Raw genomic sequence first — 25,335 nt, 5'->3', positions numbered from 1 at the left:
CAAAAAATGTTTTTATGAGTTTGAAAATTCACTTATTTAAATTACTTCATTCCCTAAATATCACAACTAAATGTGGCGTATCATCTATCTTTTGTATTTTCTGCAAGACCTAACATAGTGTATAGCCTCCTCGCAATAAATACCTGGTTAAATTTCAATTCAGAAGCCAAGTTATTCCTACCACAATAACAGCTTCCTTTTATGAAGAACAAATTTACTGAGTTGGCCAAAAAGGTCATTTAGCTTTTTCCGTACAACGGCTCTAGTAGTGTTTAGTTGTCTTTAACTTCATTTGAAACAATTTTGTTCGAATTGTTTGAAAAAAAACAATTTTGTACTGTGATGGCTGTCATCAGGGTGAATTTAAAAAACAACTTAGCAAAAATCAGTGAACTTTTGGGCAGCCATTTTTATATTGAAAACAAAAGGAAACATGCAACATTTATGGCATATTATGCTTTATTATTTCAAGAAAGGTAAAAAAACACAACTAAAATGCAAAAAACAGATTTGTGCAGTGTACGGGGAAGGTGCTATAAATGATCAAATGTGTCAAAAGTGGTTTGCAAAGTTCCTTGGTGCTATTGACATTTTGGCCAAGTAATACTTTGCTGCAGGGTTGTCTCAAACATTGGAAGGTGCTTAGCAGCACCCGTGGCCTCTGCCCTCTAGAAGCCAACAGTGGGAGACAGCCGGCGTGCTCAAAATAGCCAAATCAATACAGTTATTGGTGAAAGTGAAACTGCGTCTTTTATTTTATGGAAAAAACTAAATGGACTTCCTGGCCAACCCAACAGATCTCTTACATTGGGTCTCACTAATCTATCAGTTAGCTGTGTTGTTTCATTCAAATAAAAGCATAGAAACAGGCCGGTGAAGTTCAGAGGAAAGCACAGGGGCCTGTCTTCGGCACCCAAGTGAGCCACAGACAGGACCACCCCGGTAACTTCACTTCTGCGCCCTATGCCTAGAGTTCCTATATTTGGGACGTGAGGATTTGGCACGAGACGATTTCTACACTAAGGTTCCTCTTACCTGCCCTGCCGCCTGCAGGTGCTGGGCCATGCTGGACGTGAGGATGACCTGGCACAAGCGGAGAGCTGGAAGGAGAATCTGCCGGTACCGGTCCACTGGCGTCGGGATGAACACTGGGGGGTCCCTCATGACAAACATGCTGCATTCATTTCCATCGAACAAGGAGAGAGGCACAGCGCAAGGGTTAAGGGGCACTTGAATGTCCCTGACCATCTGCCTCCATGGCAAACCACCACAGGCGGCTGATTAAGACATAAAGCTACTAATGAGCACTCTGCATCCCATAGAGATAGCAAAGCCAAAGAAGTTATTTGAATTTTGAAAAACCTTAGTACGAAAATCAGCATAATTTGCAAAGACAATGCTTGAAATTTCCTAAACATATATATTCCAGTCTAAATATTCCCTTGGGCCCTAGAGACGATGAGTAAGAAATAGATAAGAGCAAGTCCTCCCCAAATTTCCTTATCTGGTACCCAAAGCCAAAAATGAATCTACATTTGCAGTCTACTGTATTTTTTAAAAAAACAAAAAACAAGATTTACTTGATTTGGGCTGGTGAACACACAATACAATATACAGATGATGTATTGCAGTATTGTACACCTGAATCCTATGTAATTTTATTAACCAATGTCAGCCCAATAAATTCAAGTAAAAAAAAACCCACAAGATTTTAAAAAGTTAAAATGAAGTTCTTAAAATCACTTGACTTTTAAAATTGTCTCAGAATGTTGTATTAACAACACTAATACTTACTGTTTAATACTTAAGTGTAACTGTTTACACTTAAAGTTTTATACTAAAGAAAATGGTTCCTGCTGAAGGGAAGGGAATGGAAGCAGAATATGAAAATCAAGGGAAATAAGAGAAAGGCTTTGCATAAGCAAGCTCCATGATCTAAGGAATTTAATTAACTCAATCCTCTTCACATAAGGTGAAAGTAATAATTCTCATGTTTAAAACTTTAGAAAGCAATATTGCCCTGACTGGTATAGCTCAGTGGGTTGGGTGTCATCCCGCAAAATGAAAGGTTGCTGGTTTGATTCCAGGTCAGGGCACATGCCTGCGTTTCGCACCAAGTCCCCAGGTGGGGGCATGCAAGAGGCAACTAACTGATCAATGTTTCTCTCTCACATGGATGTTTCTCTCCCTCACTTTCTCCCTTCCTTCCTCTCCCTCTAAAATTAAATAAATAAAACCTTTTAAAAAATAAAAAGCAATATTAAAAAACTTTTGGAGGTAAAATAGTTGTATAGCAAATCCCGAAAAACTTGAACATTCAATTCGACAATGGCTCTTTTGAAGAACATTAGAAAAACTGACCTTAGTGGTACTGTTCCCGGGAGGGCACGCTACCTGCCTAACAACGCTGTAGCCATGTAGACAAAAGAGGGAAAATAAACCCATATACAGGCTGAACTGGGAAACCTGCTAAAAAACTTGAAACTTAAAATAATTGGACTGAAGCTTTCAAATTAGCAAGCAGCTGGTAAAATGTTAAAATGAGAAAAATATAAAATGCTTATTCCAGTCATCAAGAATAGAAAATCCACAATAAATTGTTATTTCACTACGATCCTTTAAAATACCACTATAACTAAAAACATGCATTTCTACGGAACAAAAACAATAAACTTGGGAAGAAAAACATTTCCTTACAAAATGCTCTCCCATTTCTGCTTACAGTTCTGCTCTAAAATGGAAAGCTTTTAGGTCCCTATCCACTTTTGCCCTTCTTAGCAACTTCCACTTATTAGTAAATGGCAGGGATGTATGACCCGCCCCCCACCTTCAAAAAAAAAAATGTCATCAAAATAAGAGTACTGCTCAGACAGAATTATGAGCCAGTGGCAAAATTATGCTGACATTTCTTTTTTCCTTAATGATCCTTCACAGGAAACATAAAGAAACAATCTGTATGGACACTTACCTCTGCGGGTCCATTTCTGGGCGCATGTCGTAGACTTGGCATTGTGCCAGCCGCACAATCACCCCAGACCTCAGCAGCTCTAGAGCACCCTGCTGTATCTTAGCCACTCTTGTGAGGAAAGCCTGAGAAGTCACCAAAGGAAAATAATTGCTACAGGGATCACACCCAAGGCCTCCGACAAAACTGAGCCTCTCTCGTGGTGCATTTCCCATCTTGAACCCTCACTGAAGAGAAATTCTGAGCTAGCTATGAGGGGGCGCGCTAGACCACAATTCTCACAGGATTTTTTGAGGACTGAACGGCATAGCGTATCTGAAGTGCCACATACAGTGTCTTGCACAAATTAAGTATCCAAATAAACAGTAGCTTCTGTTATTGCCATGTGGGCTCAGGGCGGGGGGCGCTGTTCTGCTCACAGAACAATACTTGTTGAACAAATAAATAAGGAGGGAGAAAGAGTTAATAAACAATCTAAGACTTTTAGTGCTTCTATTATTGTGACATTTTTAAGCAGAAGGAAACAGAAAATCAGAGGTGGAGTAGCGAAAATGATGAATTACAGACGGGCCTGAAAACCCCGTGTTTAACGCAGAGCCAGCACATGCACTCCGGGGCATTCAGGAGGCCCCTGCTGGGCCAGGGCCCTGTCACGCGAGGACAGCCCTGGTCCCTGCCCTGCGCAGACGGCACCCAGCGTGACATCTCCCGCCGCCACCAGCAACCCAGCAGCAGTCCCGTTAGCCAACGGACCCTCTCAGGGGAATGTCAGCTCAACTTCGGTGTGCTTAGGAGACACAGTTCTAGCACGCGTCCCCCAATTTAAAACTCCTTAGAGTGATTACAGCTTACGTGATAGAAATATTCCAAACGTGTCACTCCACATTAATGTTGTTTACTGCACCCGTCCCTCCAGGAAACAAGCAGCTGATCTAGCCTCAAGATGAATATAAAGCCTTACCATTTTAGATTCGTAAGTATAAAGGGCTTTTAAAAGCGGTGGCTGTGGCGTGAGTAAGCTCTGCAAAGTATGGTCGTCTTCTACCAAGCTGTCCACGAGCACCTTCAAATAGCCGCTGTTGGACAGGTACAGGAGCCACTGCTGCTGCTTGTCCACGGACACGATCCGGTCGAGTAGGGCCAGCGCCAGCATCTGAAGGTAAATCAAAGTACAAACATGGAGGTGGCAGCCAAACCCAAAGACAGACGTGACCTGCATCTGCAAGTGGCCAGAACTTCTCTTACAAGGAGAATCGTTGCTTGCAATAAAACTTTCTTGGTTTTTTTTTTTGAGAAATTGAAAGCTACATATCCAAAATCTCAATTGAGTAATAAAAGGAAATTTTTCAGGATAAAGTTTTATTTCTGAAACAAAACCCAGTATATTAAAATATGGGTATTAAATGTATTTCAGCAAAATCTAAACATTATTTGTTGGAGCAAAGATTCTTTAAAATAGCCTTTTCCTTCTAGTAGTAAAATTTTACACACTATAGAAAAACATAGGAAGCACACAGTCTGATAAACAGTCTGATAAACACAGTGAATCCATTTTGGTCTATCTCTTCCCAGTCTTTTTTCTATACATAAGAACACAAACATCTTGTTTTAAAACATAATTCAGAATGTACAACACAGCTGATATTTCACCCCATTTCTTACAGTCCTGTTTCCCAGGGTTTTCAAACACGTGACTCGCACGCTGCGTAACTTTCCTCTCGCAGGAAGTTATCTGCAGCGTCTCGGTTGCCTCTACCAGCATCAGGCCAACCTCAAAATCAGCAACAAGATTATCCTGAGGGAAAATTCTGAACTAATTAAGATTCTAAATAGAATTAAGCAAAACATATGAGTAAACAAAATAAAAATTCCAAATTATAGCAAATAAGCAAGTTCACTAAAATACAGCACAGAAAATAATTCTTAATATGTAACATACTTACAAAACATTTTATCAGTTTATACCTTAACAAGTTAAAATATTTACTCAATTATAATACTAAACAGTAGTCACTGTACCCTTCCAATTTCATGACCATCACATGCGTCCCGACAGACCACTTCCATGAGGGCGGCGCCGTAGCTCTCGATGATGGCTATGTTTTCTCTCTGCAATTTGCTAAACACGTCTTCCGGGGCTGTCAACCTTTCCCACATGGTTTTTTTGGCTACAAGGGTTACAACAGAAAAATTTAAAACACTCCAATAAAAAAGCAGTTTTGGTCACTGAATTATTACAACACTTCAAGCACAACATGCTGGTAGGTATTATCTATCAAATTTCAATAAGGAAAAATCACAAATTACAAGAACACAAAATAAAAAATATGATGATGTGAGGTGTTAAGGTCAAGGGAAACAAATGGAGAAAACTGAAAACTGATTTCTAATTCTCGGCTCTGTCAGACACACAAGTTATCTAGTCTCTGTAAGTTGGATTCCCTTCGCACAAGGCAGGGAAAATGGCTGCCCAGTGTCCAGTCACATGGCTCTATTAAAAATAAAGTAGGATGGAAAAGTAAGCATATAAACATTAAAATTCAGCTTTTGGCCCTGGCTGGTGTGGCTCAGTGGACTGAGTGCTGGTCTGCGAACCAAAGAGTTGCGGTTTGGCTCCCAGTGTCAGGGCACATGTCTGGGTTGCAGGCCAGGTCTCCAGTAGGGGGCACATTAAGAGGCAACCACACATTGTTTCTATCCTTCTCTCTCCCTTCCCCTCCCCCTTGTCTAAAAATAAATAAATAACATATTTTTAAGGAAAATTCAGCTTTTGTTTTAAAGTACAGTGTCTGGCACAAGAGTATGTGCTCAATAAATACTTTTTAAATTTAATATTTCTAATGTGAAACTTAAAAACACTATTACCTAGGGGGCAAAAGTACTTTGTTACTTAAAATAAGTCAAAATAAGATGTAATTATTGCTAAAAAATAATTAAGTGGTGGAATTACTCTAAAAATAAGTCACTTGAAAATTAAAAACAAAGAATTTTCTTTCGCAGTTGCACTGCTTTATCTCACTGTGATAATGACATAAAAATCATGATGTAGAGCTCCACCTAGTGGTTAAGTGGTGATTTTGCCAATTCAACTAAATGCAAGGTCAATTTTAGACAAAAGGAAAATGGGCGAGCTGTATTGTGGGGAAGGGGAAGTGGGATCCCCACTTTTATCTCGCTAAGAAAAAGCTCTTATTTGTTTAAAAACCTTCTCTGAACTATTCTTTTGTTTTTAATAACCTTAAAAATATTTTTATGCATTAAGTGAGTAGGACAGTTCTATAAATACATCATTTGGCTATTATTACTTCCTAAGAAAGATATTATGTAAAAATATATAGCCAGTAAAGAATAATATGAGATAATCTGGGTCTTACACACAGAGTGGTTTTTAAGAATCTATGTACAAAATAACAAATACTCATAGGGTTCTCAGAAGGTGCTTGTAACAAGTTCCTAAATAGCAGAAACTCTGGCATAAAGTATTATACACTGACCGGTCTGCTGAGCTGTCAAAACCATTTTTCATATCTAGACCAAAAAATCCAGCTTATTATTATTAACTAAAAATGCTGACTACATTTTAAGAAAGCAATATTTATCATTATTTTAAATATAAGTATCTTCTGAAGAAATAATTCTACTTCTTAGCATGTGTCCAAGAGAAACCTCACATTAGTGTATAAAAAGACATATGCATGCTATTGATGAGTGTCTAAATGAACGGCAGAGGGTCGGGTCGTTCAACAGAATCCATTAAAAGAAAAATGCGCATACTTTTATCATGGAAATTCCACCGTGAAGTATTCTTGAAAAACACATAGGTATAGAAAAGAATATTTGATGCAACATTTTTTGATAGTAAAGTTAGAAATAATTCAAATGCCTACGAATAAAGCAAATTGTAAAATTAGTGTTACTTCCATGCTCTGGAAAAACAGAGCCATTTAAAAGATTCGCCTAGATGCGTACTGGGTGCTCTGCAAGGGAGGGAAAAACAGCGCAGATGCCGCACAGCACACTGTTCAGTGGACCAGGGGCAAGGGCGCGAGTCCCAGAAATCAAGCTAAGGTTGTATTTGAGGGTTTGTTCTCACAGTACTCGTTTTACCTTAGAAAAACTAACTTTACACTACCTTAGAAAAATAACTTTAGAAAACTAAACAATTTTTCTCTACTTTAGAGTAAGCTTTAATGATTCCATAAAGACTCATTTATTTTGGCTTTGCTGAGACAAAAGATAAAAAAGTTATTTTTATAAAAATTTAACCTATCCCTAACACCAGGAAAGTTTAAAGGTCCCTCTGATTCTACCTGCTTCTAAGGTGTCAGGTTCATCTGGCCTCTGGGCGATCTGCAGGTAATAGAGCAGAGAGCCATACAGGTGCGTCCTCACGCGCTGGAATCCGCCCCCTAGGGAGAAGCGGCAAACACTTTATTTCAAACTAAAGTTAAAACAAATACAAAAGCTGTCATTTATGGAAAATTCAGATGAAAAAACCTGTCTTCAAAATGAAGTCTAACAGTTTCTTCAGTATGATGTGAAGTGAAGAATCTCCAATAGAAGCGAAATCCACCACTGGGTTCTCTGCGGAGGGAGGGGAGGTGATAGGCCCATCCAGCATAAAAGCGTAGTGGGCCTCTCCGAGCCCCAAGGCCATGGGCTGCTTCTGCTCCGTGCGAACGGCCTGGCTTAGGTGGGCGGTCAGGGTGAACACAGCCCCTGCCACCACCGGCATCAGCTCCTGCGCGGCCTCATCGTCCAGTATCTTAAAGCAGAAGGGTGAATCACAGTGAGGACCTGCTTTCAGCTGCAGTCATCCATGTATTTTATATATGCTTAGCTTTTCAAATACCGTCAGACTATAGATAGCATTGTACTGTTCAAAGGAAATAAAAGCTGGTAAGAGTACACGCGATGCCAAGTAACGCGCGCCCTCAACAGAAGGGATTCCCATCACAATTCCCTGGGAGGTTTTTAATGGCAAAGCACACGAATGGCCTCACCGCGAGTGTCCCATTCCGTGGCTGGTGGGGTGAACTCTGTCCATGAGAATTCTTTAAAAACTCCCTGGATAATTCTGATACACACTCTAGTTGAGAGAGACTACTGTACAGAATTAATGCCTTTCTCAAGGAAAGGCTTAACGTTGGCACTGAACGACTCTACTTATTCCTCATCTAAATGGCGGGGGGAAGGAGACTGGCAAACTATATGTATATAAACGTTTGTTCAGCAGTCCATGAAGTAATTTAGGAAGTATGTCACCTTATCGTGCACATCTTGTAAAATATCACGAATAATCAGTTGTCGGTCCTCTGTCTGAATGAGGTCCTGGGGACACGCTGTCAGTATAATTTCCACCAGCTGCCTCCACGACTCCAGCACATGCCGTTTTGCATGAAGACACTGCAACAACTTGTTTCTTGCTACCACATACTGAAGTATAGTGCTGATTTCCTAAAGCCAGAGAAATTGAATCACAAGGTTAATACACGGCAAAGAGTCTTTTACTAACAGGTTCCTATTTTTTCACTATGAGTTAATCTGAAAACACTGATGTTTTGGAAACCTTCCGTATGTATGTCAGTCAGCAGACACCTTTCTATGTTATACTGGTGGCCAGTGCTATAAAAAATGAAATATAATACGTATGATTGGGTGTGTATATAAGGCAGGGAGCAAAGGTGGTACGAATGGAAATCAGCTTTTTAACCCAATCTTCTTTCTCCTTGCAACTATCTACTTATGCTAAATCCTTGAGCACTAGAGTTGCCTAAAATCCAAGTTCAACGGCATATTTCTCTGGCATGTCTTCTATCTCTTTGCTTCTTGTTTGAGCCTAGCCAGCTATGTTTCCATATATGTGGTTCTTCCCACCTGACCTCTTAGTCATAACTCCCCACTTGTGATGACAAATGACTCTCTCTTCCCTCACTGACAGGGAGCAAGTGAAGTCTAACACACAATATGGACAGGATGCAAATCCTTAACTAGCCTTGTAGAAAAAATGTTACTGATTGTGTCATCCAGACATTAGCTTCAGTTCAGTTTATAAAAGTTATAAAGTCAGAAATGAAAGATTCCATTAAAGTTTAGTTTTTAAGTCATTTCCTAATTAATGAACTACAAGTAAATTGATTGTTTTGTCTTCCAACCGGCAATATAAGTGGCTAAAGTAGTAAAAGGGTTAAGACTCACGCACACTCAATGGGCTTACCTCCATGAGTAGAGGTCTCTGTCCTATGGCTGCCATACCCTGAAGGGCATTTACTTCAGCGACGAGAACCCTATGAAGAAGCTATACAAGTGGATAAAGAGAGAATAATAAGACCATTTCAGACACAGATAGAATACCCCTAGCAATGAGTATAAACTGCCCTGGAGGGCAAAGGTTCAGATACCTTTATATATAACCTAACTGGGGCTCTGCCCAATTTCTAGTCAAAAACATCGGGTATCCCTCACATTGGCGGGTGCTACCGAAGAGCCTCTGTGGCAGGTAAGTTAGTGCAAATGCCCTGGTTATCTTCTTCCTACTAGCGAGGCCATGACCACTTACCGGGCAGAAAGGTAAATGGTTAAAAGCACTCCACAGTTGCAGCTGGGCGGCACAACTACTAAAGAGAAAGGCGATGAGGAACCTTTTAAACAGGTAAAGTTAGTGTGGTCTCATCTGCTTGATTTCCCAGCTGTTTGAACACTGAAAACCACAGTCCAGGAAATCAGTACCTCCATCAGAACACATCCACCGTATCATTGTAGTTTTGTCTGATAACTCAGTATGAAAATATTTGATACTGCACACACTTGAACCCCATCCTCACCTTGACATTGCAGACTGTCTGTCCCCGTAAGTTCTTGTGTTCACAGTTAGCTATAACTTGTTCAATCTGGACCCGATCAAAGAAATCCAACTGCAGAGGCTCAGGGATCTCCTGACTGAAGTCAATCGAGTCAAGAATGCTTAAAATTTTTCGACGTACTAGAAATAATAAAAAGTAGTTCAATTTTACTTGGGACATTGAAGAGAAGCAGCAAACTGCTGCATTCAAATCAAAGATAGTGATGCTATGTTCAAAGAGTGCATTAGAGTAGAAAATAAAATAAAATTTTGTTCCTATCCTATCATCCTAGTTATAACATTTTAGGGGGGGGGGGGTGACAAATAATCTTTTACGTGGCTTTTCTGTACCAGTTAAGAATTTGAAGATACAGGCATCATAATTATCTCTTGAAAGTTTAAGCGACTGAACACATAACCATTAGTTCATCATGAATTCAGAGGGCTTTACCTTTGGTGGCAGTGTCAAAGTGAAGGAAGCCAGAGACAGACCTATTTTCGTCTTCGAACCCTCCTTCACCATCTGTTGGAGCATCAGTAATGATAGATCATAAAAAGAAAAACATACTTGTAAAATTTATTTGAAAATAACAAACATAAAATAGTCTATTTCTAGGTCACTGTTTCTATCTAGGTCAAAGAACCCTCTGAAAACAGACTAATTAAAATGCAAAGATGATGAGGACATACCATCAGCATTCCTCTAATTCTTTCTGTCCTTATGGGATCCACTTCACAATTGTAAAGAGGATAATCAGAACTCCAAAAGAGGCAGGACCCAATCATGTTTAAGAGATGATTAGAAAAGCGTAGGCCTAATTTGCATATATAATACATATTCAAATATCTTAGGTCATGCTGGCTCTATGTGACAAACTCCACTGAGTATCTGTGTCTATGAATGTCGTAAAATGTGGATGCTTCAAGCAATGATAAACTGACAATTATGGGATAATTTTATAATTTTGTGTTTTAAGGGAGAAGTTCTAAAGGCAGAAAGAACTTGTGTGGCCTACAACGACAACCCAAGCATAAGGTTCAGATCTGTGCTTGTGTCACCCAGACCTGTGAGCAGCACGATAAAGCAATGACAGCGCGCGTGGTCACCTGAGTATGGCTTTCCTGGCATGTCGTCCAGCAGGAGGTGCAGGAGCCTCTGGGTATGCGACCGCTGGCGATTCAGAGAAGTCACCCTTAGTTCTATTGAGGCGGTCTTCATCAGCCATGACATTTGGTTCAAAATAGATATTTCGTATTCTGGAAGTTAAATATGTCAGTTCAGTTTCCCAGAAAAATAACACAGGATCAGAATATGCCCCAATTCTGTAACTCTTCAAATGTTTTCCCACACAACACAGCCAATAATTTAGGAAACTTGACAACATAGTAATTTATTACTCCATAAAATTCAAAAAGAAAAAAACAGATGCCAAGGAAGAAAAAATAAGATAGCATCTTCTATAAAAAATGAGCAAAAGCAAATGAAAAACAAGAGAATCAAGTTTCCATTACCAGGATAGTATCACACAAATCTACAGAAATCTGAGTCCATCACATTTTGACATTCATACAGAAGGTAATACTTAAATTCTCAAATATATAAAAATATGTAAAAGTTAAAAACTATCATAGTTTCATTTCATTTCACAAAACAAATAGATTTAAAAACCTTACAATTATGCCTTTAAGACATAAAGCATTACACAACTTTATGACCTCCCTCAAGATAACCCTGGGCGTCAGTTCACCCCATCGCCAGGGTCGGGCCTCCCGCTGCGGCCCCTGGAGAGCGGCAGCCTGGGCTCTGCGCCACCCCACCGCTGCGGCTCAACAGGGCCACGAAGCAACCAGAACGGAGCAGCCGGGGTGCGGCCGCTGCCAGGGCCCCTCCCCAAGCACACCAGGCCCGTGCGGGGCACGGCTGAGAGGCGTGCGGGTTAGCCCCTCGTGAGCAGCGCGCCATGGAGCGGCTCAGGGTCTCCAAGGACAAGCGGACCCTTGAGTTCTTCAAGAAAAGGGTGGGACACACATCCACACCAGGAGGAAGACAGAGGAGCTGAGCAGGGTCCTGGCAGCCATGAGAGAAGCGGCTGCCAAGAAGGGCTGAGCCCCATCACCCCTCTGTGCATATTAAAACTTACAAAAATACAAAACGTATAATTAGGGCTGGGAATCACTTACATAAAGTTTTTGAACCCAGTATTATTTTAATATGCTTGGCTTTGAAGTCTTAAATTGTGACAGTATAAACATAAAACACACCGAATACAACTACTGCTACTACTACTACTACTACTAATAATGGGCAAAGCTGGATCAATTTGTAAAAACATAGCATAACAGGTAAGCTTAACTCTTCTTTCTAATTAGGCATAAAAGAGGGGTTTTAAAAAGCTTCTTATATAAACAAAATCTTAGGACTAAAAGTAAGATACACTTATGAAAATGAAGTAAAAAATTTTTGCCATTGGATAATTCCCAAGGGTCTCTTATACCGTCGCTCTAAAAATTAAAAGCTGATAATTACTAGTAATGAAAATTTGCTGTGAAATCAGTGAGCCTGGATTTCCTAAAACATAAAGACAATACAAAATAAATTTAAAAAAACAACAGATCCCCACTCTCTGGATATAATATGAATTCAAAAAAAATATGTTAAAAATTGATCAAAAAGAAAATTATATAATGTAGACTCCTATATAACATGGGTAGTCTGGGATAATTGTGTTGATCAGGTCAATAGAGTAAGTTATAAGTAGTTTCCACCATAATTAGTTTTCTATTTTCATTTCAAGATCTAATTAGTTTCAATATATACACAAGAAACAACCATAAAACAGAGATTTTTATAAAACAATTTTTACTCAAAAGAAATCTAAGTTTCCAGAATTTTCTTATATAAATATTTTCTTATCTGACATCATAATTAAAATTTTTTATTTTTTAGGGAAGTGATCCAATTTCATCTTTGAAAGACTATTTTAAAATAATTTTGTGCTAGCAGCTAAAACATCAATCTTACCTAGTACAAATTACAAAAGCAACCCAGAGTGCCAAGCTAGTAACAAAAAGAGAACAGAATTCCACAACTGTAACTACAGCCCCCGAAAGTGACATGAGTAAACCCACTCAACGCAGACTTTACAAATTTTGTTAAGGAAAAATAATGTCCTACCTTTGTTAGAAAAAGGTAAATGTTGCAACTGAGAAAATAAGAAATCCTGGCTGGTTCTCAAGTACCTCAGAGTAGGACCAGATGTGTCAGAGCATGCACATAACTGATATATCACCTTAAAAATTAAAATAGAATAAGAAAATAAGAAGTCAGTTTTTGTGTGTGTGTTATACACCTTAAGATAATTAAATCTACTAAGTGGGGACTAAGACCCATCAACAACACAAGCAAAATGGATACACAAAAGCATAAAACTTAGAAGCTCAAAGTTATAAACAGTCCTTAGCATCTTAACTAAAGGAGATATATTAAAATACAAATAAGAGTGGTGAAGACATTGCTATAGGACTAATCTTGAAATCGCCCTAAATATATTTATTACAATGTACACATATAGTTAATTAACAAGTTTTAGTATTTTAACTATTATTAGTACCAATTACTTAGGACTTCTGAAAACCATAGTTGTTTTATCCCAACCTTAAAGAGAAAATAAATTTACCAGAACCGAAGCAAGTGAAGAATTATGAAGATCTACTGATTCAACTAAATAACAAATATAAACACTAAATAAGTATTTAATAAAAAATAACAGAATTAGGAATAAATGCTTTTATATCAAAGATAAGAAAATGTGAAGAGCTATAATAGCTATAATACATATAAAGATCTCTATTAGATATATGAATATCATCAAGAGATACAAATTGATAAAATGGCAAAACACATTTTACATGAGAAAAAATAAAAATAGCCAGTAATCAAAGAAAAATGTTCACCCTTTGCAGAATTAAAAAAGATTAAAGCAATAAGACAGGACTCTGCAGATCAGCAAAATTTTTAAATGTAAAAAGCAAATTCCAGTATTTGGCAAAGTTGTAGTGAAAACTTTCATTCATGAGTAATTCATTTTATAAGTGTTTATTAAATGTTTTCCATGTACCAAGCACTATTTAATACCCATTATAATTGTTAAAATTACTTCTGAATGAAAATCTCAACTCATAAAACTATTCACAGCCTTTGACCCAACACAATCTATCCTCATTTTGGCAGAGTCTGTACTTGCAAATTCATCTACATGCTAAAATGTATTTGTAACTCCAAAAGCAAAACTAGCATGTTTTTGTGGTCACTCATAGAAAGGCAGCAAGCAGCAAAAAATGAGTTGCCCTGTTTGATGCTCTCAGCTGAGACTGAACAGGGCAAGGCTCTGCCTTCCTGTTTCAGTTCTCAGGCTGTACACAAATGTCCTGTTCCCAGTCCGTTTAGTGTTGTTCGGGGCTTTTTGTTAGTGATTTCGCTGGTTAAAACGGTCCCTATGCATAGTGCTGGAATGCTGTGTGGTGCTCCTAAGGGCAAAAAGGCTGTGATGCTGGTAAAACAGAGAAATTGCAGATGCTGGGCAAGCTTCCTGCAGGCACGAGTTGCAGTGCTGCTGGCCGTGAGTTCAATGTTAATTAATTAGTAACATATCTGCAATAGTGTCTATAATCAGGAACACACATAAAACAAAGCTCTGTATTCATTAACTGAGGAAAGCGTTGAGAGCAGAGGTTTGCAGGGCCCTGACCCCATGTCCTCCCCAGGGGCGCGGGTTCCGTGCTCGCCAATTCAATGTTCACCGTAAACCTACGGAGCGCGAATGAACGCCAGCTGACTGTGAATCCTATCTAAAAATATAGTTTTAAAAATATAAAGCAGAGAAAAACAAAACTGGAAACAACCAAAATGTAATTTACATTGAAGCTGCAGAGAAGGTTTATACTCTGGGGGCGGGGGGGGGGGCGGCAAAAACCCCACAAAACTGTATGTCTGCTGAGTATAACCAAACAAACAACATATATACACAGGTAAAATAGAAGGTAATACAAAGTAACACTTAAATAGTTCTAGTTGCAGCTGAATTCTTATCTTTCAAACAGATTTGACATTGTTTTAATGCTCTACAGACAGACAAAAATCTGATAAGCTAATTTGAACTTCTCAAAACAAAACAAAACAAAAATCAGTAATTTGTATTAGATGCCCAGTTAAGAAGATACTAGAACAGATCCTCACTGACACTGGAGAGGTAAAATTGTTACAGGGAGAAGGACACAAAAAGTGAGTTCCCATAGCCCTGCAGGCATTTTACAAGGGTGCACCCAGCATCCCTCCTAGTTACCAAGAAAGGTAAGAAAAATCTCCACCCTTAAAAAGAACAGAGCAGCCACCTGGTCCTTGCCAAGAGCCGGTCTCGGTTTCCGCCGCTGGCAGCCCGAAGGTGCTCTGAACCCGCTTCCAAATGCATCTGCAAGTCAAAATGTCATACCCATCCCCCAAAGCTGAGCCCTCCAACACCAGTAACCCCCAAGTCTTCTTTAAAGTGGACATGGCAGGCAAGCGAGCTGGCTGACTTGCCTTAGAATTGTTTGCAGATATGGTACCCAAAACTGCAGAAAATTTTTACATTGAGTACAGGAGAAAAAGGCATTGGATCCACCCCTGGGAAATCTCTCCATTTCAAAGGATGCCTGTTCCACCGAATTATTAAGAAATTTATGATTCAGGGTCGAAACTTCTTAAATCAGAATGGGAATGGTGGAGAAAGTATTTATGGTGAAAATTTTGAAGATTAAAAATTTATATTATAAACATAAGTAGGAGAGTTTATTGAGCATGGCAAATGCAGGCTGCAGTACAAATGGTTCTCCATTCCCTATCACAACAGTTCCAGCTCCTCACCTGGATGGGAAAGGTGGCATTTGGCCAAGTAATTAAAGGAATGGGTGTGGCAAGAATTCTGGAAAATGTAAAAGTGAAAAGGGAAAAACCTGCCAAACCGTGCGTTATCGCAGAAGGCAGAGAACTGGAGAAAGGGGGTGACTGAGAACATTCCCAGAAGACGGCTCTGGTGCAGGCATCCAGATTTCCCCGAGGACGGAGATGCAGATTTAAACGATGCAGATAAGGTGTTATTAATAACAGAAGACCTCAAAAAACTGGAAAAACTCCTTCCAATTCCAGAACTGGGAGATGGCCATTAAAAAATCCACAAAAGTTTTAAGGTATGTGGAAGGTTCAAAGGATGTTACTGAGAAAGCAGATGAATCAAAGCTACACCCTATAGCTTTAAGCTGCACGCAAAATATCAGTGCTTGTAAAATGAAGATGTCAAATTGTCAGGGAGCAATTAGCAGTTATTTGGAGGCTCCTGAAATAGACCCATCAAATACCAAAGCACTGCACCACAGAGCAAGGATGGCAAGGGCTGAACAAATACACTCACACGTTGCCTGATAGTAAGAAAGCTCAGGATACAGCATCAGAAGAGAAAGCTACCCAGGCAAAACTGCTGGAAGTCCAACAAAAGATAAAAGGCATGGGGAGATACAAGGTAGCATAGGCAAAAACGTTTGCATAATAAGGAGTTCAGTTTGGCTTAAATACTATACACTGATTGTATAAAGGCAGTAGAAAATTTAAGGGGTGCTGTCTATTATAGTATATGTGATCCCTAATTAGTTTCCTTTGATATTTCAGTTCTCCATTGTTTACAGTTTAGAAATACCAATATAGGCTCACGGTTAATAAAAGTATTACAAAGTGAGAAAAAATAAGGGGGGGGGCAGGGAGAACAAGGATACAAGGCTCAGTCTCGACTTCCTGCACTGCTGGATGATGACGGCATCAATAAGGCCCAAATTATTTCACTTGGCTACAGTCAGATTTATTTAAACAGACAAGCTCTTTTTAGAGGTCTGAATTTCTCTCTGAAGCATAAACCTACAGGTGAAGAAAGCATCTTTCATGGACAACGGAGCAGTGCTTGTCAACACGCAGACTCTGACCCGGCAGGTCTGGAGACGGGCCTGAGCTGCTGCATGAACAAGCCCCCAGGTGGCGATGCTGATGGTGCTGGACCACAGTTTTAGTCACAAAGTCACAGACTGCTGGTATAGACATGTTTGGCCAGCACAGTGTTTTAAAATCAGAGGATCTGGCAAACCCGGGCCTGCAGTCCAACATGGTAACAATTAGCAGGGGCCGAGGGCAGGGCAAGTACTCGCCGGCCTATCAGAGTCTCCTCTCCCCACCTCTCCCCACCTCTATGTCTTCAGTCTCGCTTCAGTCCCTTACTCACCGAACTCCCTTCGCTTCGATGAGTAAGCTTACCCGTTGCTTCCCTATGTATAACAAATTCCACAACAGTGTGCAAAATAAATGCCCATCAAGTTTGTTCCCCCATTAAGGAAGAATTCATTTTGATTCAAAGTAATACCTAGCGGTAGCACTTACAGTGAGCGGCTGTTTAGACAGCCAGGGGACAGAAGAAAAGAGTAAAGAATTACAAAAATAACAAAATACCTGTCACTAGAAGTTAATGATGCATTTCTTACCATGAAAATGGAATTGGGGTGTCATTTAAATTGAGAAACTAGTTGCATCTTACAAAGCCTATTTCTTAAAATACTTGTGAAATGAATAAAACAATAAACAAGTAAAACAAAAGTTCTCATTATAGTTCAAACGTCTCACTAATTTGACTTTCTACCACCTTACATATGGCTATAGGGCTGCATTATTTACATGGTTCTTAAAAACTGCTTTCACTCACATCCTTACAGTCTCATTTAAGTCCAACAGCCCGTTTCACGGGTCACAGAACTCAAGGAAGCTCCATGACATGCCCGCCGTGACTCAGCTAGCAAGTGGCGGAGAAGAGAGCTAGAAGTCTTCGGGCCCAAGTCACTGCTCTCTTCCCCAGAGAGACGCAACTTGACACACGGCGTCCTAGGAAAGTTTCTGTGCAACCTGGTCAAAACCCACCTCAAAAATCCAGTTTCTGTCATTTTTCAAGTGATCAACATATAGGACCTATAGATCCATAGGATCTTGGAGTTTGTGTGTTACGACTTTTATCCGTAAATGAAAGACTTGTCCTACTGTTGTACTTTGATTTCTGTGCTGTGTTCAAGCCTCTAGTTAAGTTTCTTCTAGTAAATGCTAGGCAGCGCAGCCCGCTGTGTACCTGGTAACACAGCTCAGCGAGCTGTGGAGATTCTCTCACTGCCGCCGGGCCTGTCCTGCCTTCGGTTCCTTTCTCCAAGATGTTTAGGATGGCGTGAAGGCACGTCCGAGGGCACCCCAGCACTCCTACGTGAAACCAAAAGGTCAACTTTTCTTTTGAGATGTCTACATTAAGAATCTGAAAATACCATACCTTTCCAAAGCTTAAATTCCTTAGGCATCTGCTCTGTCATAAAGAGCCTTACAAATATGGATACAAAAAATTGATAAAATGCTCATTTTCTAAGGTTCATTAGCCTGTCCAGACTTTACGTCCTAAAGATTGACCCATCACACGACATTCTTTCTTTCTTCCCGTGAATTATCCCACGAGCCCAGCATTCGACAAGTGGCTATTTAGCCACAGAAATAGAAAGGAAAGGAGAGAAATGTCTGTGGATCTTGGGGCTATACCTGGATCCTGCAGGTTTGTGGTGCTAACAGGCTTCTTCAATTCAAAGCCCAATAGGTAGAGGGCAAGGCTGGGTGGACTGCGCTCCAGAGAGGTGATGAGCAGATTCAGGATGTGGATTCTTGTTTCATGACGGATTCCAGCCAACTTCTTTTCAAGTTCTGATCCTTGATGTGCACATCACAAAACCAAATTACAAAACAATAACAAGTTAACGTAAGTCAAATTTAAAACTATAAAACTTTTATTGCAAACCTCCATCTTCTCGTTGGTTTCAGTTTACCTGGTTAGCCATTACACTGAGTTCGGATTTATGTAAGAGGTTTTCCAAAGCCTTGTACATTTATGGGAGCGAATTCTCTCAGTTCTATTACATCAATCACCACTAGACAGACAGCATCTTCCTTTATAGTAAGTTTTCATGTAAAGTAAAAAATACACATTAATCTATGACTCACCCTCTTCTAGACGTATAAATTCTTCTGTATCTTCACTATCCAAACACTCCACAAATCCAGCCATCAGCTTCTGACTTATACTCTAAAGTCACATAAAGATAAAAAAATAAATTATAAAAAAAGTTTCTAAATATTAGAGAAACTATAATATGATATAAACATTTTTCTATAAAGAAAAAAAGGCAAATCTGCAATAAGTATTTAGGTTTTAGGTACATTTTTAATAGACTACACAGTTCCTTAAATCACTGTAAGTTAGCTCTCTATGAAAATAATTAAAGAAACAAAATTTTTTAGTTTATTAGTTTCAAAACTTGCTTTCCTAATTGTCTTTCCAAAAGAATGAAACTGTTTTTTTTTTTTAAAGTATCATTAAATTGCTGTTTTATGACCTCTTCGTTATATACCAAATTTCATGGGATCTTAACTAAAATATGAAATAATATTCTCATCTTATATCTAAAATTCTCATCTTTAGAAATGTACTATACTTATCGCTAGTTTTATATTTCTGGGCTGAGAGATTAGATAATACTCAACCTCCTGAAGAAATTTAGCAAGATGTTAAAACAGGTTATAATTCATACTCAAATGAATGCCAGCAACCTGAAAAGCTTCATCTTCAACACCCCGTGATTACCACGCAGTGCTCAGGAACCACACCCAAAAGCCAGATGAGATCTCTGTATTTTACTATAGCCGGTGCTTCTCAGCCTGGATGGTACTACCACTCCAAAAGGCACTTTGAAAGAACTGAGGGCATTTTGAGTTGTCGCAGCACTAAGGTACTGCTGACAGATACTGGCAGGGGACCAGGGATGCTAAGGGACCAGCAATATGATGGATAGTTATAAACACAAAAAGGATCTGTCCCACCCAAAATGCTCATTTTGGAACACTGTGAAGGAGTACACAATAAAATTCTTCAACTACCTGACACAGTGATCCAACATAAAGATACAATGGCACGAATGTACATAAAGAGGGAAAAAAAAAAAAAGCAAGTTCCCAATTTGTAGCTATTCGGCACGTAGATGATAAATGAGATTAATAGAGAAATATGGAAAAACTCTCTACAGTGTAGTATCAAATTAAATGACACAAACGTGAGCTATCAGGAGGCCACAGAAGTAGACGGCTCACCACAGTGAGACACATTCAGCACTGGCTCAGTCAGAACAGAGGCAACTGACAGAGGACGAAAACAATAGATGCAAAAAACAAACAGATGTTATACTTACAACCTAATCATTTTAATGAGCTCAGAGTAGCAACTGTCTCGTTAGGCCTCGCAGTCACATATAATAGTATAGAGAGTATAATCAATACTACAATATATGTAGTGTCAATATGGTATTTATTTATTTTCTTCAAATATAAATCACAGCCCCTCACATAAGGTTTTCACCCGACGTACATAAATACCCTTATTCTTGAAGAATTTTTCCACAAATAAGGTTCTTCTATAGACACTGTGACTCCCATATGGACTCATAATGCACCAAAAATTAACAACAAAATCAGTTACCTGGTCATGTGTGAAATCTCCAACCAATTTTATTTGAATATTGGTGTTGCAAGAAATACAGCAGAGGATCTTGGCACTTTCAAAAGCCAATTCGGGATTAGTATTGCCATGATACAGGTATCTTTAAAATAAGAAAACATTTGAGGAATATTGAGATGAACTTGGCTTCTCACTATTCTCAATAAAGAACATTTAGAAGCAGGGCTGCTCCTACCCATACAGCGCTTTTGGGTAAATGAGACAACGGCTTCCCCTTCTAACTACGTGCAGCCTCTTACAGGTTGAATCGTGCACCTCCAAAATTCCTGTCAATACGTGGACCCACAAGGTCAATAGGTGAACCTTGGAGATAGGGTCTTTGGAGAGGCCGTCAATCAAGTTGAGGTGAAGCCATTAGGGAGGGCCCTCGTCCAATGACTGGTGCCCTCCTAAAGAGGGGGAAGTGTGGGCTCTGGCACACATCAGGAGAAAGCCATGGAAAGCTGAGGGCAGAGATCAGGGGGAGGCTTCTATACGCCCTGCGACACCAGTCCCTGGCCAGCAAACCACCCGAGGCTAGAGCATATACGGTGAGAAGCTCGCTCCCAGCCCTGTCCCCCAAATGTCCAGCTTCCCTAAAGGAGACACACAACTTCAAGGACATGCAACATAAAGACTGTATCATTTTATACCAGCAAATGTTTAGGATATACAATAATGAGGAAGAAAGAGAAACTTTCCCACAGTAATTAAAATCACAGGAGCTAGAGAAAGCAAGAACAAAATGAGGCAAAAATACAAACCAAAACAAAAAACACGATGGTGCATTAGGGATCTGACTGGATTTGGAAATCAAAGCTAGAATACCCAGCTGACTCGTTTCGTCATTTCTCCACCTACACCTGTAACTTACCTGGCAATATTCACCACGTTATCAGCCTTCTTAGTTCTGGGATTGATTCCCTGCAAAAGCTGCTCTAAAGGAGAGACTATCAGAGCCAGCTGACTCTCTCTCAGCAGATCCATAAAGAGGTTTTCCTTCTGCAGAGTAAGGTTGAGAAGTGCGAGGCAATGCTGCACTGCTTTCTCCAGGTGTTTCTTCCCTAGAACCAAAAATTGAAATGAGAAAGTTTCATGCGAATCTTAGAAACTCACAGTCAAGTCTTAGGAAAACAAGATAAAAAGACAAGTTCTAGATTCAAAACGCCCTCAAGTTCTCAAACTTTTAGCAGTTTAACTTCACAAAACTGCTCATCCAGGCGTGTCATGGGAATTTGTGTGACTCAGATGACTTTCACGCAATGACCTCTAGTCATTTTTCCTGTATCTTTCCCCTAATTATTTAGAGCAATATTCTCAGATGGGGCAGGGGTGGGAGGACTAGTTTGGCCCCAGAGGACACTGGCCATGTGTAGAACACTTTTGGTTGTCACAGCTGGCCAAGTGCTACGGGCACCTAGTGAGTAAAGGACTACAATGCATAGGACAGCCCCCACTAAAATTATTCGGCTCAAAATGGCAATGGTATCACAGCTGAAAAACTGTTAGAGTAACACATGCTCATTGTAGGAAATTTAGAAACTATAAAAGCTAAAAATATAAACAAAGATCATTTATAATCCCACCATTCAAATTTAAAATTCATGGGCTCTGAAGCCAAACTGCTGGGGTTCAAATCATACCCCTGACACCTTCTGGGGAATATGTGAAACCTCCCTGTGCATTAATTTCCTCATCTGTTAAATGGACATAATAATACCTACCACACAGGGCTTTCATACAGATTAAATGCATTAATACACTGTTTTCATTGTATGACTCCCTGAAAACCCCACTGCAGATAGAGAGAGTCTTAGAATAAAGAACTTCAGAGGTCATTTAATTATTTCAATCATTTCAAAACCTCAGGTCACAGAAAGTGAAAATATCAAAACCACTTTCAAGACATAAAGACATTCAGGTACATACCAGGGAAAGGGGCATATGTATCAAGCTGCTTAACGCCTTCTTCCAGTAGACTAAGAGCAAGTTCCAACATTGGGGACTCATTTAGAAGATGATACATCAGACTAAATCCTGGTGGCTTATAGGCTATGATTTCTTCTCCTAAATAGAACATAGCATAGTCCAAAAGATAATGAATTAGTATATTTCTTATACCTTTGATTTAAAAGAAATGTACAAGACTTACAAATCTAATGGCATCTAAACAGATACAGGTCAAGTTTTAATTTAGATACAGTGACACAAACTGCATACAGTGGTACTTCCCCAAAAAGCTGATCTGAATACAGCACTTCGTCTCCTGTTATATGTTAACTCACTAGAGGATCTGTAAGGCAACCTTCTTGTCTTCCTGTCAGTAAAATTCTACTTTATTTTCTCTTGCTAAGAACAAAAAAGGTTAAATTCTAATTTAATCTATAAACAGAAATCATATATATGTTGCATATACTCTATTTACAAACAGAAATATATATTACATATAATACATAACTTACAAACTATAAAGTTTTATAAATAGCTGATACTTTGTTTGAAAGTGACAGAATTAATTACCTTGTAGTTCCACAAACTGGTCTACAAAATCTTCAAGTTGAGGCTCATAATCTCTGAGCAATTTATAAAACACCTCCAAAACAACTTCAGCAACTTCCCACTGTAGAAAGATACAAAAACTTCAGTAAGATGGTCCAAGGTGAGGGCCACACTAGGCTTATCCTTCCCTCTACCCCCCTACTTTTCTCAAGAAATGAGTGAAGTCCATCTACTTTATTAATTTATTCTAAGCAATATATAAATATCAATTCATTTTGCTTTATTTTGCTAAATGATAATGAACTGGCAAATTTTTCAAGTTAAAACATTTGTAAAAGCATTACTCTTAAAGAAATGCTTCTGTAGCAGGTATTTAGACTTCATTAGCAAATCTAAAGCACTTAGTGTCTAGACATAGTCTGTTTATAATTAAACATCAGATTTGGACAATTTTCCAAAGTGCCAAATAGTTCAAATGTCCCCTGAGAATCTCAGCTGAAACGGATCCTCTAATCACCCTGACTTCCCAAGTGAATTATGTGCGGCTCACAGCATGAATGGTTTCCCCAAGACCATAAAGCTCGGGAGGTCAACCGCTGGACTTCTAACTCCAGCCCAGTGTTCCAGCCTGTGGCTCAAGCCAAAGACGTTACAAAGACAGAATCACTGGTAAGCCTGCCCCAAAAGAACCCATTATCATCCCTTTGTTAAAAATGTTTTTAAAAACTATGTAACAAAAAGAAAAAATATTTATGCCAAAAGAAAAATAAATACATACAGTGATACAGACAGTAAAATTCAAACTTTATTTTAAAAATTCATGGCATAGAATTTTTAAAAGGCTGAGTCTGATAATTGTATGCAGATTTTTTAAATTATTATTTTAAAATCATTATTTGCACATAATTTTATCAAGGCTGAGTTTGAGAACTGGGATTATAGCAGTTTTTGGGGTTTTTTTTTAAAGATTTTACTTATTTTTAGAAAGAGAGGAAGGGAGGGAGAAGGAGGGAGGAAGACTTCAATGTGCGAGAGAAACATTGATCGGTTGCCTCCCTCGCGCCCCCACCTGGGGACCTGGCCCGGAACCCAGGCATGCGCCCTGACCAGGGATCAAACAGACATCCTTTTGGTTTGCAGGCCAGCACTCAATCCACTGAGCCACATGAGCCAGGGCTGATGTTTTTATTATTATTTTAAAATTATTTTAAAGGTATTCACTTTATTTTCCAAAAATTTCAAGATCACATATTTAAATAAAAAAGGCTTCTGGACCATATGGTACCAGCTCTTAGGACTGGCAAATATACACGCTGCCTCTGACACTCTATACTTGCCATTTCTCTCAGTGCAAAACCCTGTTGTTGTGAAGAGCCACTGTTCTAAGATACAAGACTGTAAGGTAAAGCTGAAGGAGACACTCAAGTGAAATACATTCACAAGACTGAGGGAAAATTCTGGGGGTACATATGTCGGGCTGGAACGGACACCAACCACGGGGGCGGCGGCGGCGCCCGGAAGGGAGGCGGCCTGGGGCGGGAGGCAGGAGCACCTGGGAGGGACGTGGCTGACGGCAGCCCTAGCACGTGGGCCTTTTTAAGAACAGGAAAGCAAGGTGATCAAAACATGCAAAAAATATCAGAACATTTTATCTGAAATACCTTTTGCTAATGAGGCCCAGTTGCTACTATTGTTTTACCCTATAAGGAAATATATGTTCCTAAGGTAATTCTAGAGCCTAAATAAAATGTATACCCCTCTCAGTGTTTATTTTTTACTACTTGAGAAGCAAAAATTATAAAGCAATTGACCCATAAATGAACCTCGGCTACTTGGGACTAATTTAGAAACAAACTATATTCAATGATAAGGCAATGAATAAATAAACTATGCTAGACACAAGTGATGATTATGCAGTCATTAAAAAGACTGTTTTTAAATAATCTTTAATACATGAAAAAAATCCTCATATTATGTTTAGTGGCCAAAACGGATACACATTAAGGTAACTAGTTATCTCAATTTGAGTACACATGCATAGATAAAGACTAGTAGTTATCTCTCCTTTGGCAACAAGATTATGAATGATATAATTCCTTATATTTTTCTATATTTTTCCAAATTATCCCAAATGAGCATAAACTTTTTCTTGTAATCATTAATACAACAAATATACCTAAAATGTTCAAAAAACAGCAAACTATAAAAATAAGGCAGACATGTTCTTACAAGATACATCCTAGGGTATTCTGCGAGGCAATAAACAGTATGATAAACTGAAGTGAATGACACCAGAACCCAGAAGGATCTCTAACATAGTGGTTATGCTTGGATCTGAAATCATAGTCCTGAGTTCAAATACTGAACCTGGCCCTTAGGCAAGCTCC

At 39.2% G+C, this 25,335-nt stretch overlaps 1 protein-coding gene and 1 pseudogene across 1 annotated transcript in view; one reads left to right on the top strand and one right to left on the bottom strand.

Annotated features, from left to right (window-relative positions):
* Nucleotides 1–25,335, bottom strand: part of NUP205 (nucleoporin 205) — a 70,263-nt gene that overhangs the window by 18,299 nt on the left and 26,629 nt on the right. Inside the window, exons 16-34 of the mRNA XM_054564623.1 lie at nucleotides 22,970–23,069; nucleotides 22,379–22,516; nucleotides 21,324–21,513; nucleotides 20,432–20,552; nucleotides 18,904–18,985; nucleotides 18,448–18,612; nucleotides 17,996–18,120; nucleotides 12,982–13,096; nucleotides 10,914–11,063; nucleotides 10,258–10,329; nucleotides 9,790–9,947; nucleotides 9,183–9,263; nucleotides 8,231–8,422; nucleotides 7,463–7,730; nucleotides 7,276–7,374; nucleotides 4,985–5,133; nucleotides 3,927–4,118; nucleotides 2,969–3,090; nucleotides 1,036–1,174 (exon numbers count right to left, since the gene is read on the bottom strand). Of these exons, the coding sequence (XP_054420598.1) occupies nucleotides 1,036–1,174; nucleotides 2,969–3,090; nucleotides 3,927–4,118; nucleotides 4,985–5,133; nucleotides 7,276–7,374; nucleotides 7,463–7,730; nucleotides 8,231–8,422; nucleotides 9,183–9,263; nucleotides 9,790–9,947; nucleotides 10,258–10,329; nucleotides 10,914–11,063; nucleotides 12,982–13,096; nucleotides 17,996–18,120; nucleotides 18,448–18,612; nucleotides 18,904–18,985; nucleotides 20,432–20,552; nucleotides 21,324–21,513; nucleotides 22,379–22,516; nucleotides 22,970–23,069 (2,658 nt within the window). The remainder of the gene's footprint in view (nucleotides 1–1,035; nucleotides 1,175–2,968; nucleotides 3,091–3,926; nucleotides 4,119–4,984; nucleotides 5,134–7,275; nucleotides 7,375–7,462; nucleotides 7,731–8,230; nucleotides 8,423–9,182; nucleotides 9,264–9,789; nucleotides 9,948–10,257; nucleotides 10,330–10,913; nucleotides 11,064–12,981; nucleotides 13,097–17,995; nucleotides 18,121–18,447; nucleotides 18,613–18,903; nucleotides 18,986–20,431; nucleotides 20,553–21,323; nucleotides 21,514–22,378; nucleotides 22,517–22,969; nucleotides 23,070–25,335) is intronic.
* On the top strand, nucleotides 15,264–16,369 carry LOC129062941 (peptidyl-prolyl cis-trans isomerase D-like; annotated as a pseudogene).

Source organism: Pteronotus mesoamericanus, unplaced genomic scaffold (assembly GCF_021234165.1).
Source record: "Pteronotus mesoamericanus isolate MK-2021 breed Mesoamerican mustached bat unplaced genomic scaffold, CSHL_Meso_final scaffold_85, whole genome shotgun sequence".
Classification (NCBI taxonomy): Eukaryota; Metazoa; Chordata; class Mammalia; order Chiroptera; family Mormoopidae; genus Pteronotus; species Pteronotus mesoamericanus.
This window is presented reverse-complemented; position numbering and strand designations above follow the sequence as displayed.